General features: G+C 34.4%; 4 protein-coding genes and 1 pseudogene across 5 annotated transcripts, besides 1 other annotated feature; 1 reads left to right on the top strand and 4 right to left on the bottom strand.

Moving 5' to 3' along the window:
* Nucleotides 1-10,525: part of a mobile genetic element that runs on past the window's edge.
* On the top strand, nucleotides 5,125-5,283 carry TVAGG3_0540220 (uncharacterized protein; the record flags this gene model as incomplete). The annotated part of the gene is made up of 1 exon (XM_051237883.1): nucleotides 5,125-5,283. A coding segment is annotated over one exon (159 nt), but the record flags the coding sequence as incomplete, so codon positions are not given.
* Nucleotides 6,118-6,988, bottom strand: TVAGG3_0540210 (annotated as a pseudogene). The gene has a single exon. A coding segment is annotated over exon 1 (871 nt).
* On the bottom strand, nucleotides 8,061-8,594 carry TVAGG3_0540200 (protein of unknown function, DUF4106 family; the record flags this gene model as incomplete). Its single annotated transcript, XM_051237882.1, has 1 exon — nucleotides 8,061-8,594. The coding sequence occupies one exon, from the start codon at nucleotides 8,592-8,594 to the stop codon at nucleotides 8,061-8,063; it is 534 nt and encodes a 177-aa protein (XP_051095706.1).
* Nucleotides 10,526-11,056: 531 nt separating the features above from the next.
* TVAGG3_0540180 (protein of unknown function, DUF4106 family) lies at nucleotides 11,057-11,918 on the bottom strand (the record flags this gene model as incomplete). Its single annotated transcript, XM_051237881.1, has 1 exon — nucleotides 11,057-11,918. A coding segment is annotated over one exon (862 nt), but the record flags the coding sequence as incomplete, so codon positions are not given.
* Nucleotides 11,919-12,065: 147 nt separating this feature from the next.
* On the bottom strand, nucleotides 12,066-13,370 carry TVAGG3_0540170 (protein of unknown function, DUF4106 family; the record flags this gene model as incomplete). Its single annotated transcript, XM_051237880.1, has 1 exon — nucleotides 12,066-13,370. A coding segment is annotated over one exon (1,305 nt), but the record flags the coding sequence as incomplete, so codon positions are not given.
* Between the last annotated feature and the right edge of the window lie 1,672 nt (nucleotides 13,371-15,042).

Here is a 15,042-nt window from a genome sequence, read left to right as displayed (position 1 = left end):
AAAGATGAAACAAGGATGAACAGTTATGCTTTATGAATTGGGAGGACAACGTTATTGACCCTCTTGACCTAAAGCTGATTGCTGAAATTCCAGCAACACAAAACTCACTATTCCTGACACTTGCGAATTGAAAATTGAAGTCAAAGCAACGTGAGCTCAGTAGTAAAATGATAAGAAGATTCATACGAAGGTAAATCGTAATGATTTCCTTGGATTTCATTGCAAGCCATAAGGTTATGGAGCAAAGGATTGCGACTGGTATACTAAGAACATTCTGACAGTATATAATCTGAAGAATTTTAGACGCTACGACAACTTTGTTCGTTAAGTTGCTGAATGTTTGGGCAGATAAGAGATGAAATAGAAGAGGTAAAAGTAATGGAATAAACAGATAAAGAACCAGGCAACTTTGAGTTTAAAAGAAAACCATTGAACGCTTTTTAGCTGTTTTAGCAGGTAAGGTGTTGCAGAATATAGACGCAACAATGAACCCCGCCAAGTGTTCGAATGGTAAACAGCGAATGAAAGGATGATATAGACGTATGCCGTCAAGAGAATAGAAAGAATGAGAAACGACTATGCTAGGACTTAAGAGAAAGAGAGCAGAAAAGGCCAGCAGGAAGATCAGAAATGGGACATGTAGCATTTCTAAGCAAAAAACTATCCAACTCCGCCAGTGAGCGATTTATCCTATGTATCTGACGTCAAGCAGTAAAATAGAGTAAAGAAACCTCGGCATTGTTAAAGACATTCGATGTAGCTGGAAAAAGAAGAAATAGAGGCTGAACAAAACTGTTTAAGTCATGAACCATGCCGCACATATACCGATGTAAAAGCGCTTGTAATAGGTGTATGGTGAGAAAACGTGCTTAGAAAACATGTTAGAGTCGTGAAGTACATTCTGAACCATAGAAATAATTTTTGGTTCATTTACAAATGAAGTCTTTGGAACAAACATTTAAGGTTCAGATGAATCTTGAAAAAATTCATGAGGTTTGTTTTGATGTGTTGTTAGAGCATGTGTGAAGAAAACGTGTTAGACAGAACATGTTAGATCTAACATTCTACATAAAATATATTTTTGGTCATTTACAATGAGTCTTGGACAAAAACTGATCCAACATCAGAAGATTTCCTTCTGTCTGGAACGTCAAGAAGAGAGTATAGGAAGAAAAAGGAACTTTCGCATTGTTAAAACATCGATGTATGCTAAAAGGAAGAATAGAGGCTACAAACTGTTTAGGATTTCAAATATTATACATCGTCAATTAATTGGTAAGGCACGCTTGTGAAGAAAAGAAGGTGAAAAACAGGTGCAGATCGCACCACTTCCCTAAACTTTATTTTTGCTGGAAAAATGACAATATGGTTGTCTGTGAGTTTCCGAAATGAGAGAATAGAAGGGTAGTTGCGTTTATTTTGTTATTGTAATTTATTTTATTTTGGGTTGTAAGAACAGAGAATTGACAAACATTGAGTGTTGACAAGCAGTTTAGAAAGATAGAGCAAGTGACACCAAAGTGGTTAGAAAATAGGTGATATTAAACGTAAGATGACTCAAAAGAAATACAACAATAGTTCTTTGTCAGACATTGAATAGTGTCTCCATGCTGGAAAGAAAGCAAAGGACTGGGGTTCATAAAATTGCTGTGCTACTCAGAAAAATTTTGACATAGAAATCCTGAGCTTATGATAATCGGTAAGGATTCTAGTGGAAGGCTGCAGCATAGTTCTGATAGACAAAAGTCTTATCAACCAATAGTTTTTGTTGATGGTTAGGATCCCAGTGTGTTGAGTATAACTTCATAAACCATGACTGGTTCATATCGATAGGAACGTTGCAGTGAAGCTTACTTTACATGTTCAGAATCCGAAGACTTCAATACAAAAAGATATAAATAGGAAGAACATATAATATAACTCAAAAGATATGACAGTACAGGTCAAGTATAGTCAAGGGTTGGTTTGCTAGATGATATGGAGAGCTGCTGAAACAGAACTGACTGCGAAAAGTTTGAGAAAATGTGATGGTGCTGGTCCCATAAAGTAACAGAAACGTTGTGAAGTAGATGAGATAGATAAAAGCTATAACAATTTGACTGAAGTTGCTGAAAAAATACGATGTAAAAGCGGTTTATTTTCTGGTCTTTTGTGATAGAAGAAAATAAAGTTTAGGTGTTCATTTTTTTTTATTTTGTATGTCAAGGATATGATTTCAGGATTTTTTTGACGAAAGTGTCAATGTTCACATTCGTCAAAAAATAACAGTTATCTTAATGAAGAAGTGTTCATTGTTTATTTTTTATTTTTATGTAGAGATATGATTGCAGGGATTTTTTTGACTAGAGGGTGTCAATGTTCACTGGTGCACAATAAAATAACAAGTTTATCTAATTGGAAAAAGTGTGCATTTTATTTTTTATTTTGTATGGGTAAGATATGATTGTTCAGGGAGTTTTTTTGACGAAGTGTCGAATGTTCACTTCGTCAAAAAGAATAAACAGTTATCTAATGAAAAAGTGTCATTTTATTTTTTTATTTTGTATGCTAAGATATGATTTCAGGATTTTTTGACAAGTGTCAATGTTCACTTCGTTCATAATGTAAAAGATAAGCGTTTACGCATGTAAACGCTTTGTGAAAGAAACAGGTGAAAAAAAACAGGTGAGATCGCCAACCTTTCACCTTAAACATATGTTTTTGCTGAATTTCCGTATTGAAAACAGTGAAAAGAACAGCGAGTAGAGGTAAAAAAACTTAGTCGCAAAACTCTATGAAAATTCATGAGAGCACAGCGAGAACCGGACTTTTTTTCGGGTCTGCCTAAACTCATGAAAATCATGAATTGTCCTTAAGATAGAGAAATAAAGTTAGTTTTATTTTTATTATTTTTGTTATTTGGGTATGTGAAGAGACAGAATGTTCAACAACAGGAACACAACACTGCGTATCAGCTTCATGAAGCCATAAATGAAGAATACTGAGTGAGGGTTCAGCTTTAACAACAACTACCGTCTCCATTCGTTCGGTCAAGAGACGATATGTACAAATTGCAAAGTATTGTTTGACAGCAATGTTTATGCTCCAGACACGTAAAGACAGCGCAGACGAACTGGGTTCAAAAAGCCAACAAGACACAAGCAAGACCTTTTGAGTGAAATTTCTCTAGACCGAGCTTTTTTCGGCCATGCCAGCTAAACACTCAGGAAAATGTAAAAAATTTGCCATTAAATTTAAGAGGATATTAATAGTACAATAGACTTTTAGTAAATGCAGTTTGCAATGTGGGCTTCTCCTCGTTATGCATGGCATGTTTACACAGACTTCTTGACGAAATCATCAGACAGAAGTGATAGAGATGGAAAAAGAAACTTTCAAGCAAAAGATGAGTGCATGTAAGCAAAAAGACAAAAGCATTGCAGAAAAGAATACCACGTTCAGCGTACCAAAAGGAAAGGAAAAGAGAACTATAAGTATAATGATTTTAACTGAAGGAGATGGAAAATGAAGAAGATAAAGTGTATTGGTGTATCGTTACATTTAAGTCAGAAGAACAGCAAGAGCTTTTACGACCTTGCTAAGATTTACGAAATTCTGACAGAAAATTGTTCTATACGCAGAAAACTTTACCGATTTTCCAATAAGACACCGAATGAAGAATGTGGAACAAGATAGTTCAAGATACGTTACGCTTCAAAACACACTATGTGATATTAAGGTTGGTACAAATTACTTAACAGTTCAAAGAAATTGCCATTGTTTGTAAAGGGAAAAAATACCACGAGTAGTTTTGACAACTTCAAACAAAGAAGTAGAAAAATGAACCTCTTTATTTATTCAAGCCTTGACTTTTAACAATTTGAACTTTGTTTGCGTAGATATGAATTCTGAAAGAAGTAGTAGGGTGCTTGATAATGACTTCTGTACTTCTCCCATAGTGTTCATGTCCTGGTCTAACTTACCTGCCATGACTCTTTCATAAGTTCCATGAAATGCGTCTTCGGACAATTCCTAGGGAAAAGATTACGTAATGTCAGTAAGTATTCTTTTAAAACGGATCCTTACTGTAAACTCTTTGCTGTCGGTGTACACAAATGACAACTGATGATGTTAAGTGTTGAAGCTTCTTACGAATGTCGACACATATCATTTTCTCTATTCTTAAGCAAAGGACTGAGAAGCAAAGTCATCTAAGATAAGAGAGACATCTGATGAGGGTTAAGTCTGTGCCAATCGTAAGATTGCAATTTCTTCGAAATGTATTCTAATCTCTTCTGTTGGTGGTTTCTGAAGTTGTTTCTCTCTACTATTTCTCTGCATTTCCTTCATTTGGGTCTTTAAACTTCGAATTTTCATAGCTCATATTATAGGGCATTATACTGTCAAAATTCTTCTTCTTTGGTACTTCTTTATCCAATCTATAACAGGACCTCAGCTATTCCTTTATATACCTAGAGCTTATAGACATTCTTTATAATATCTTTGAACGAAATTGATACGTTATGGTCAAATGGACAGAAGTTACTAAACCCAATGGAACTTAACTTTAAAACTTTTTTTGTCATAGAATGGGGTTTCTTCTCATCTATTCTTGGTGTGTTGGTGCAAGGCCATTTTAAGATAAGTGAAAGTCTTACCCGACCCAGGTGGTGCAATTAGACCTGTTATACCATTCTGAGCAAATAAGAACTTGTCATGTATAGGCTTTATCTGAGCATTTTCTAACTTCCTCTTGTTCTTATTTAAAACATTCTCAAATTTCTTGTCAATGTCAGCAAACTTTTTTTCTAACATATTTTTAGAAAAATTAAAATTTTTATCTTTTAGAAAATGTCTAGCGATTTCGCTATCTATATTCGAGACAAGCTTTTCGACAGCAAAACATCTGTCGACCATAAAATCTTACATAGTGTAAACAAGAAAGGTGAATTTGTTCTAAAGTTCTGTTTCTGGGAATATGACAAGAACCATAAAACATTAAGCAGAGCAGTCTTAAATTTGTCAATGACAGACTTGTTGACAGAGATGACGCCGATTGGAAAGATGAAGTCCAACAAAAGTTCTTAGAATGCAAAGAAGACACATGCGCTGTTCTTGAAGATGAAATAGAAAAACAGAATAGATGAGCTATTAAAGGACAAAGAACTTTTACATAAATATAGTTGCGCCAAATTTGACATAACTCCACCAGAAAAGAAGAAGAAAGAAAAGAAAGAAAAGAAAGTAGAAGAAGAGAAGAAAGAACCTGAACCAGTTCCAGAGAAAAAGAAATTTGACATGTAAAAATAAAATTTTATTTTTAGAACATTTCTGGGTCAATGTCAATGTTCTCTCCTCTTTAGGAGTAAACACTGGCTTAGACTCTAAAATCTTTTTACCCATTTACCTTGAACTTCAACTATCTTAGACTCATAATATTCATAGTCGTCTGCTTTCTTTGGTTCATAAGGTATAACAAGTTTGTATGCTTTGCCTTCTTTAAGGTTTGAAAACCTTCTGTCAAAACTTTCTTTGACTGCTAACAAACCTTCTATGTCTAAGTCTTCAAATTTCGCACCATTTTTAGTCACAATAGCAAACTTAACTGGTTCGATGTTCCAAACTTTGCTGAATGAAGACTTTTCAAAAATGGTAGAAGTAAACATTCAAATATGTGAATGGGTCTAGTTCTTCTTTAAGTCTGACATGTACTTGTTTACTGAGATGAATTTTGCCATCTTTTCTATCGGATAAAAAAATATTTTTTTTTTAAATTTACTCATAAAAATTTTCTTTGTATATACACCATTCTGTACGTCTAAAAGACTTTGACATTTGCCAAAATGTTCGTTTAGACGCTGTCATATAACCATATTCTTGACAATATTGTTTATACGAATCGTACAATGACCTTTCATCTAAACACTCAAAGTCAGTTTCATCTATGAACAGTTCATATACACTCTTGTTTGCTTCTAACAATGTTTGGTCTCTCTTCGGTATGTGGAATTTGTCTTGGATTGAACTTTTGAAATATCTAATGTCATAAAATATGAGAACAAGTGGTTGTAAAAGTCAGATGTCAAAGTTTCTGCTAAGTCGTCAAAATATTCTGTATCTTGCATATGAGAATCTGACGTTCTGACAACTACATATCTTCTGTCAGAACTTTCTAACTTCATCGGAACAGCATTGTTTGAAACCATAATGAAGTTTGCAACATTTTCACAAACTCTTTGGTCTTTATATTTTCTTTCAACAACTCCAACTTTATCTGTTATAAGACTCTTCAAAGCATCTGAGTTTAAAACTTTTGTTGTATCTATACTTTGAAGTTCGTTACATACTATAAGTTTCATATTCTCTATTGAGGAGTTAAACTTGCCACAGATGTTTTCTAAGTTTGTCATATTCGGGTTCGAATAGCCCTCTAACAGTTTGCATAAGATATCTGTAAAGAATGTGTTCTTACCAGTTCCTTGTTTTCCAATTATAATGAGAGCAGTTTCATTTTTAGCACTTGGATGTTGTAAGATGTTTGCAAACCAACATAAGATATACTCATAGACTCTTTCGTTTCCATTGCATATAATTTCTTTGACATGGTCTAACCAAGCTTCTATAATATTTTCTTTCCATTCTACTTGTTCGTATTTATATCCAGTGAAGATAGAATAGAAGTTTGGAGAAGGTGTATAGAACTTTATACCTCGAACTGAAAAATCTTCTAACTTTGACAATAAGATATCCCAAGCATCTAACATCTTCATGCCAACTTGTACGACTTTTATTTTCTTAAGTTTCTGTCTACATTCTTGTTTGAAACTATTGTTGCTTTAGGTTTGTTAAAGACTACATCCCATTCTTTCATAACATAACATTCTGGGGCAGAGTCGACATAAATGACTAAACGTTTCAAATTCTCGACTGCTTTGTTATAGTCTCGAAATGGACACATATTTCTGAATGCTTGGAAGTCATAAAAATCTGAAACATCTATTCTGTACATTTTTATAAAAATAAAAAAATATTTTTTTTATTCTTGACTTTGTTGTTGCATTTGTTGCATTTGTTGTTCTTGAGCTATTTGTTGTTGAAGTTGTTCTTGTAATACAATACTTTCACCAGTTGCATCTTCCAATTCGAAACTTTCTGCCGTCATTGACAAATACATAGGACATAAAAGTTTTACAGGAACAAAGTTTGCGTCAACTAATGTCAACGTTATACTTGCCAAAGTGTTTGAGTTCACTAAGGTTGAAAATTCTGCATTCGAATGAACAATAGGCAAACCAGCAGAGAAAGTATTGTTTATACGCATAAGTATCTTTTGGTCATAATAGTTTCTGTCGACATTCGAATAACACTTTGAACCTAAGTTTGAAACAATATATAAGATTGGTGTGCTTAATATCAATGGAATAGACATTCCTTGTATGACACCTTTTCCTGTTATAGGAAACTGTTGGTAGTAAAAACCAGAAATAAGTTTTGTATTATAGCTCATATCGTTTTATAGTAAACTCAGTCGGACATCCAAACATAATGAAACCTGCTCTAGTTGCGGCACATGTTACACCCGTCCTTAAAGTATTAAATAAGTCAACAAAACCTGTTGGTGGTATATCTGAGTAAGTATCTTCAAAGGAGTATTTTTTACCATTCACAACAATAAAGTCTTCTGGTGTCAAAAGAGCAAAACAGGCTTTAGTCGTCATTGTGTTTAAGGTTAGTTTACAATATCGTCCTTGAGGACTTTGTAAGTTTGTTGTTATAGAATTATATGACTCAGGGTTTTTAGTCGTAATAGTATAAACCATTATATCTTCTGCCATTTATATATATTTAAAAGTTTTTCTGAAAGTGGAGAAGAACTTCATCTAAACTTTCACATGGCGTTTCTTGAAGTTCTCTGTCTAAGAAGTTCAATATTTTGTAAAGACATAGAACTTTCCTTTGTCTACACGAACAAACAAAACAGGGTCTTTCATATCGTTCAAAAGTGTGTAAAGTCCTTTACATGAAATAAAGTCTATATTATTTTTCTTCAAACATCTTTCAAGAAGTTTTGACATTTTTACTTAGCAAATAAATTTTAATGAAATGTTGTGGTCGTCAAATATTTTTATGACGTCTGGGAAACTATACTTTAAGTTCAACGTTTCACCTCCTTTCATAACGTATATCTTGTCAATGACATTATATGAAACACCACAGCAACTAATGTCGGGTTCTATTTCTTTGATGTTTATATCGTCTGCCTCTGTCAAAAGTTTCAATAGTTCTTTCAAAACTTCATGAGGTGCAATGACATATGAGTTCACTTTTACAGGGTTGTGTTCGACCAAGTTTAACATTATACTTAAAGCTTGACAAATCTTCTCCTGAGTTTGAAGTTTGTCTTTCAGTTGTTGGTAGTCGTTTCGAATATCTGCAACAGAACTTAAGTCTCTGCTAACTTCAGGATATGTTGGTTCTTTTACAGGAACAATTGTTATACCATCTTCGTCTTCGTATGGTTTCCCCACTTCAACATCTCTGTCTTTGACATTGACAACAACACTTTGACTGTTTGTTTGAGTTGGTGAATTTAACTTCACATCTGCCACCGCCATTAAACCTTTTGAAACACTTACGCTTCTATTTTTTCGGAAATGACATTTTACTTAGAATAAAAAGATGGACGTATTCGAGTATCTCTTCGAATTGAAGCAGAACAAAGTTTACACACACAAACAATACAAATACATTGACAGAATAGTTCTTTATACAAACAATGGTAAATGTTATAGAATAGCAGTCTTTGCTGAACCAAAATATTTCCATAAAGCAAAGAAAGTTGGTATAACTGAAATGGTGAAAGTTCTTGACGTTGACAAAAATATAACAACAAAACTTACAGATATTTCTAAAGGTAAGTTTATCTTACAATATTATGTCAAAACTGGCGTACTGTCAATATTTGACGGAGAGAAGTCAGTTCAAGAACAACTTACTGACCTGCTGCCAAAATCTGCTCGATGGAAGCTGTCGTTATGCCAATCTGAGGAGCCCCAGCAGGTTTCATCGAACGAATCTTCAAAAGAGCATCTTCCGTGAAAAGTGCTATTGGTTTTGTAAACTTCTTTGCTCTCAGTTCATCTGGACCGTCTCTGTCACCAGTATATTGTATTTGTACAGTACCAACAGTTGAAATACCACCCATAAAGTCTTCTGAGTCAGCAAATGGAATGCCAAGCCAAAAGTTTGAACGGTCTCCATTTGTATATTGAGTTTTTTGACCTCCTGTATGAGTCCATACTTTCACATATGGCATAATAGAACTTTGCATTTCAGGGTTAATGGTTGTTGTGAAGTTGTTGTTAAAGTTCATAGCATCTAATGTCAAGTTGTATGACCTCATATCCTCAACTGTAGAATATTCTTCTCTTGGATAATATTTGCCATCTATGTTTATATGATATTTAATACCGGGGTTGTAGAAACAAGAATAGTCATTTATAGTTCGTCTGAACAGTACAAACATAGTATCTGCATGTTTCATTGCAGTTGTTAAAGCAATATCTGTTCTTGCACCTGGGTCAGCACTTTGGTTTCCAACTTCACCTGCAAAGTCTTTGACAGATATTTGGTGTATAGGGAACATAAGTGGAACTGCAATATATTTGGCAGCTAAAGCATTTGAAATATCTGGGTCCAACATATAGACTGCAAGTCTGCTTTCTATTCTCTTGCATTCAAATTTTTCGCATGTGAACTTAACTGGGTCCCAAGCAGTTCCAGCAGCATTGAAATAATAGTTTACTTCATTGTTGAAGTTTGAGAAACCAAAGTCTAAGTCAACTTTGTCTTTGCAAAATTCGGCGAATGACGTTTGATTTGTTCCCTTTACGTCTGTAATAGTGAATGGGTCTTGTGTTGGTGCAATGACTAAGTTATTTTTGCTTGGAGTAAGTTCGATAGAAATTTTTCCTGCCCAGTTTGGCAAGTATCTTAAAAACCTGAAGATGAGGAAAGATGACAAAGGAACTCTAAGTTTCAGTTTTACTTTGGTTACTGCTGCTGCAGTTTGTCCAGAAAGGTTAACATAAACTCCTGGAACGTTAGGGTCAAGTCTTCTTATTTTCTCAATATTTGCATACTGGTCTGTTTGTTCTCTAGCTTGTGGTTGTACTGAGTTTCTCAAAGCGAACCATTCATAGTTTGCCCATGTTACTGTTTGAACTAAGTCAGAGTTAGAATATATCTTATATCCCATGAAAACTTCTGGAGCATATTGGTATCCGACATAGAAAATTCCATTGCAACCTTTCTTGTCAGACAACTTGGCAGAAGGTTTTATTTCAATGTCTTGTTCCACGTATAAGAATGAGTTGTCAATAGAAATAATATGAAACCTGTCGCAAGCAATATCTACTGTTGTTGAAGAACCTTCTCCAAACTCACCTACGTTTCCATAAGAAACAGCAGTTGTATATTCGTAAGTTCCAGGAACTATTTCTGACCTTCTAATGGCATTGTCGCATTCGTTATACCATTCGGAAACATTTCCGTTCATGGCATCCAAAACTGTTGGCGTTATATTCTGAGCGGCGTACATTTCATATGGGTAAAAATATAGAATAGTTGGATTTATATATCATAATAGAACCCACTCGGACCAAGCTTTACTTTCTTCCTGACTGAGTTTTTAACTCTTCTTTTTCCTTCATTGCCACTACTTTCACTAGATGAAGTTACTTCTTCACTATTTTCACTTTGTTCTACTCTTCTTCTTTGGTGTCGCTTTTGGTAACTTGCCCTCTGCTTCAAGTTGTTGCATCTTTGCCTCATGTTCACCTAGTATGTTGTAAATTTCCCATGTCCTTTTTGCCTTTTGGGCTCTGGTCGCCCATCTCAGGTAACCTATATCCTAGAAAGATTTTGTCATAGTTTGTATTTGAGTCTTCGCGTATTGTTTGCATGACTCTTTCCTGAGTTTCCGGTTCAAGCTCTTCAAACAGAGCTTGTCCATATGGAATAAGCTCGTTTCCAAATATATGTTTTTGTAGCCATTCTGGTTTTCTTTCCATGTTACCAATAATATCTTTTGTGAATGGGAAAGCTTTTACCCAATGTTTCAGTCTTGCGTCATTTATTTCTGTAGTTGGTTTTATTTTGTCAAGGAACATGTTTTTCAATACTAACATTTCATTTGGTACTGTCCATTTGAGTTTTCTTAAATATTCATCCCTTCTCAGTTCATTGTCTGCAAAGTAAGTTTTTATGACATTTTGTAAACTTTCGTTTGCAAGGTCATGTACAATAGGTTCTCTTCCTTCTCCCTCCCTAACTTTCTTTCTAAACTCTTCACCAAATATACCATCTTTATGGTTCTGTGTAGTTCTTTGAGATAAATGTTCTAGAACGTCAGGTGTTATATTTCCATCAGCCATGTTCATTTCATACTGGTCCAAAATATCTGCATGTTTCATATCTTTCAATGGCATTAAAGCCGCGCTGAAAATACCAGCTATATCTGGTTCACCATTCACTTCCATTGCGTCTACAACTTCTTGGAATTGTGGTTGTAAGTTTATGAACCACCTATCCGGATTAGCTTTATGACCCCATCTCATTGTAGTTCCATAGTCTGCAGAAACAAAAGTAGGTTTGTTTCCATATTGGTTAGGTTCTGAATGAACTTTAAACAATGTTTCATTTCTATATGTTTTGTTGAAATTTAACCTTTTATTTTCACCGAGTTCAGCCAAAGATTGAACGTTATATGGTCGTAAGTAAAAAGGATTGTTGTATTTGCGTACATTTTCTTTCAGTACTTCCATTCTATGCTGAATATTTTCATCTGATGTTGGAGTCTTTTGTATGTCGGCGAACATTTTTCGATATTCTTCTACTATGTCAGCCGAATTTTTCTTAGACTCTTGGAAAGATTCCATATTCTCCGCATACACTTGTTGAGGGTCAAGATTTTTCGGCTGTTCCAAATCTTCATCTAGTTCTGTGAAGTTAGTTTCCAAAGGAGGGACTTGTTCGTTTCCTTCAGGCTCTTCTAGCTGTTGTTGCTGAACTATTTCTTCCATGTCTGGTTGTATCTGAACTTCTTCCTGTTGAGTTTCTTGTACCTCATCTGCTGGCATTTCATATATTCCGAGACCGTTTTTAACAAGTTCCCTATTTAAGCCATCCGCATTCATAACCCTTTCTTCTTTCGTTCCGTCTCTATTTTTTACGCGTTTCATGAAGATAGTTGAATTATCATTTATCTCTGACACCAAATATCTCGGAGTAAATTCATTCATGTCATTTGGATGATATGCTATTAAATCATATCCCTTAGCGAGCTTGTATTTTCCAGGTTTGAAATTATATCCCATTTGGTGCTGAACCATAAAGCTAAATAGGTTCGGGTCAGTATTTCCTTCCTTGAACTTTCTAATAGCTTCTTTATATCTGTCACTAAAGTCAAGAGTATCTGGGTAACCATAATTTTCCTTAAGCATTTTTAAGAATTCTTGGTTTCCTTGTTCTCTACTTCTTTTATGTCCTTGCTCTGTTTGTGGTTGTTGTGGTGCAGTGTTTTGAACTGTTGGTTGTGGTGCTGGATTTTGAACTGTTGGTTGTTGTGCTGGGTTTTGAACTGTTGGTTGTTGTTGTTGTTTTGGTGCATGCCTGTGTCTGTGTCCATGTGACGATGTAAATGTTTTAGGTAGTCCTGGTGCAGGTGCTTCTCTTGGAGGGTTTGGTGGTATATAAGTTCCACTAGCTAGTATATAAGTTCCACCAGCTGGTATATAAGTTCCACCAGCTGGCACATATGTTCCATCTGCAGCATAATGTCCTACCTGACTTTTCGTTTTTAAGAAAGCATTTACTAGGTCTGTTTTGGTCTGTTGTAACTCTTTTTCTTGACTTTCCACAACAGTTGCTCTAACGGCGTCATAGGCACTTTGAACTGCCTGTCTCGTTGCTGCATCTGTTATTTTCGTCATATTTTGTGCTACTTCTCTTAACTCGTTGTCGAAACCTTCAGACTTCAGTTTCTTTCCAGATGAGAAGTCGTTCACTAGTTTCACCTTACTATGAAGAGCTTCGAAGGCGTTCTTAAAGTCAGCATTCATTAAAGCTTCATTTGAACTGTCTTCATCCGCTTGTATTTTTGTCCTTATTGACCCTATAAGTTGGGCTGCTTTAGCGTTGGCTTGGGCATCTAACCAGTCATTATTAGCTTTTATATATTCTGCGCTTTTCATTGCCTTTTGCATGGCTGCGTCGTTATTTTTACTTTCTTGTGCTAAGTTTTCATACTGTACGGTTTGGTTTTGCAACTGTAAAAGTTTTTCTGCCTTTACATTTGCTTCAACTTCTTTTTTATACTCATCGCTATCCATATATGTCTTCAGGGCTTTTTTGTTTTATCTCTTCATCTTTCAGTACTTTATATTGAGTAGTATGGTTTTTCAAATTTATAACATCTTGTTCCATTTTTGCTACTTCTGCTGCTTTTTCTGACACTTTTTTCGCATATTCCTCTGTACTTAGTTCTTTCAGTTGTTCTTCTTTCTTCTTTTTCTCTACGTTTAACTCATTGAGTTTCTTTGTGTGTCTGTCATATTCTAGTTTCTTTTCGTTTTCACTTATTTGTTTCTGTATGTCTATGTTTGACTTTTTGACATCTGTTATTTGATTTTTGAGTGAACTCAAATTCATTTGACTTTGAGGGTTATAAGCTGTTCCGTCTGCAGCTCCACCATAGCCTGCCATTTTCGCTAAAAGTGCCGCTCTTAAACCTCCACTCTGTGCACCAATAACTCGGCTTAAAAGCATAGGGTTGCTTGACATTTGTTGCAACATAGTGGGGTCATTCATAATTTGTTGTTGCAACTGTTGTTGTGGTGTTAGTTTTACTATTGGATGTTTCAATGCTCCCTTCCTCTTACGTATATTCTTACGTAGCTTACGTGGCATTTTAAGTGAAGTAAAAAACGGTTTTTGACAGATGTTTATATGACACTTTTTGTTCAGCACAAAAAACTACTCGGTCAAAGTGTTGTCAGTTTTGTAAAATAACCGTCCTATCTTGTTTTAAAAGGGGGAAAGGCTTCTCAAAGTATACTTCTTTGGAACGCCCGTAACTTTTCCTGTAGCGACGATAGACCCTTACTTGTCCGGACAAAGTTATACTAAACATCTTCAGGGCTAGAGGGCACGAAGTGCCTGGAGGCCCCACTACCTTTTTTTTTTTTTTTATTCAGTTTCATATAATGAATGGAAAACCAATAAGATAAGAAAACATTTAGGAGATTATGGGAAATGTTCTGAATTCTTTAAATCTAGTATATACGAGAGAGTAAAAGAAATTAGAAATAATTATTTTCATGAATAAAAGATTCACTACCATAATGAAATAAAAATAATTTATTTTTTTATTCTTACATAAAAGAAGCTATATATAGATGATGTCAGATATTCCGCGATTAATTAAACATTGTTTAAATCCTGAATGGAATCAATGGAGTCATAATCAAAGACCTCATAAACGAGTAAAAGAATTTGATGAGTTCAACATAGAACTTTAAGAAGCTAATGATTATTTGAATTTATGAAATCAATTATTTGATTCATTCTTTCTTCAATCTCTTCTATTCTTTTTGTTAAATCATCAATTTTCATTAATGAGGTGATTCTTGATTGAGGAATAGATTTCAAACTAACCACTCCTTTTATTTTTGAAATTTTGAATCCATCAACTTTAAACATTTTATTCAATTTACATGGTGTCAATTCTTCAAATAATTTTTTATTATTAGCATAATAGTCATTAAATTCTTCAACAGATGAAAAAATTTTTATTTCAGTAATTGGTTTAACAACGTTTATTTTTTGTTGAACATTTTCACTTTCATTTATTTCTTCCTCCTCTGTTTCATTTATTTTTAAAATCGGTTTCATTTATCATTAAATAAAAATTAGAATATAAGTGATGAAATATATTTTTTTAATTAATATTAAATCAGAAATGGCGGCAGGATTCTTTAAAAAATTATGGGATGGAATTAAGAA

Source organism: Trichomonas vaginalis, chromosome II (assembly GCF_026262505.1).
Source record: "Trichomonas vaginalis G3 chromosome II, whole genome shotgun sequence".
NCBI classification, from domain to species: domain Eukaryota; phylum Parabasalia; order Trichomonadida; family Trichomonadidae; genus Trichomonas; species Trichomonas vaginalis.
Note: the sequence above shows the minus strand (reverse complement) of the source record. Positions and strands in the feature narration are given on the sequence as shown.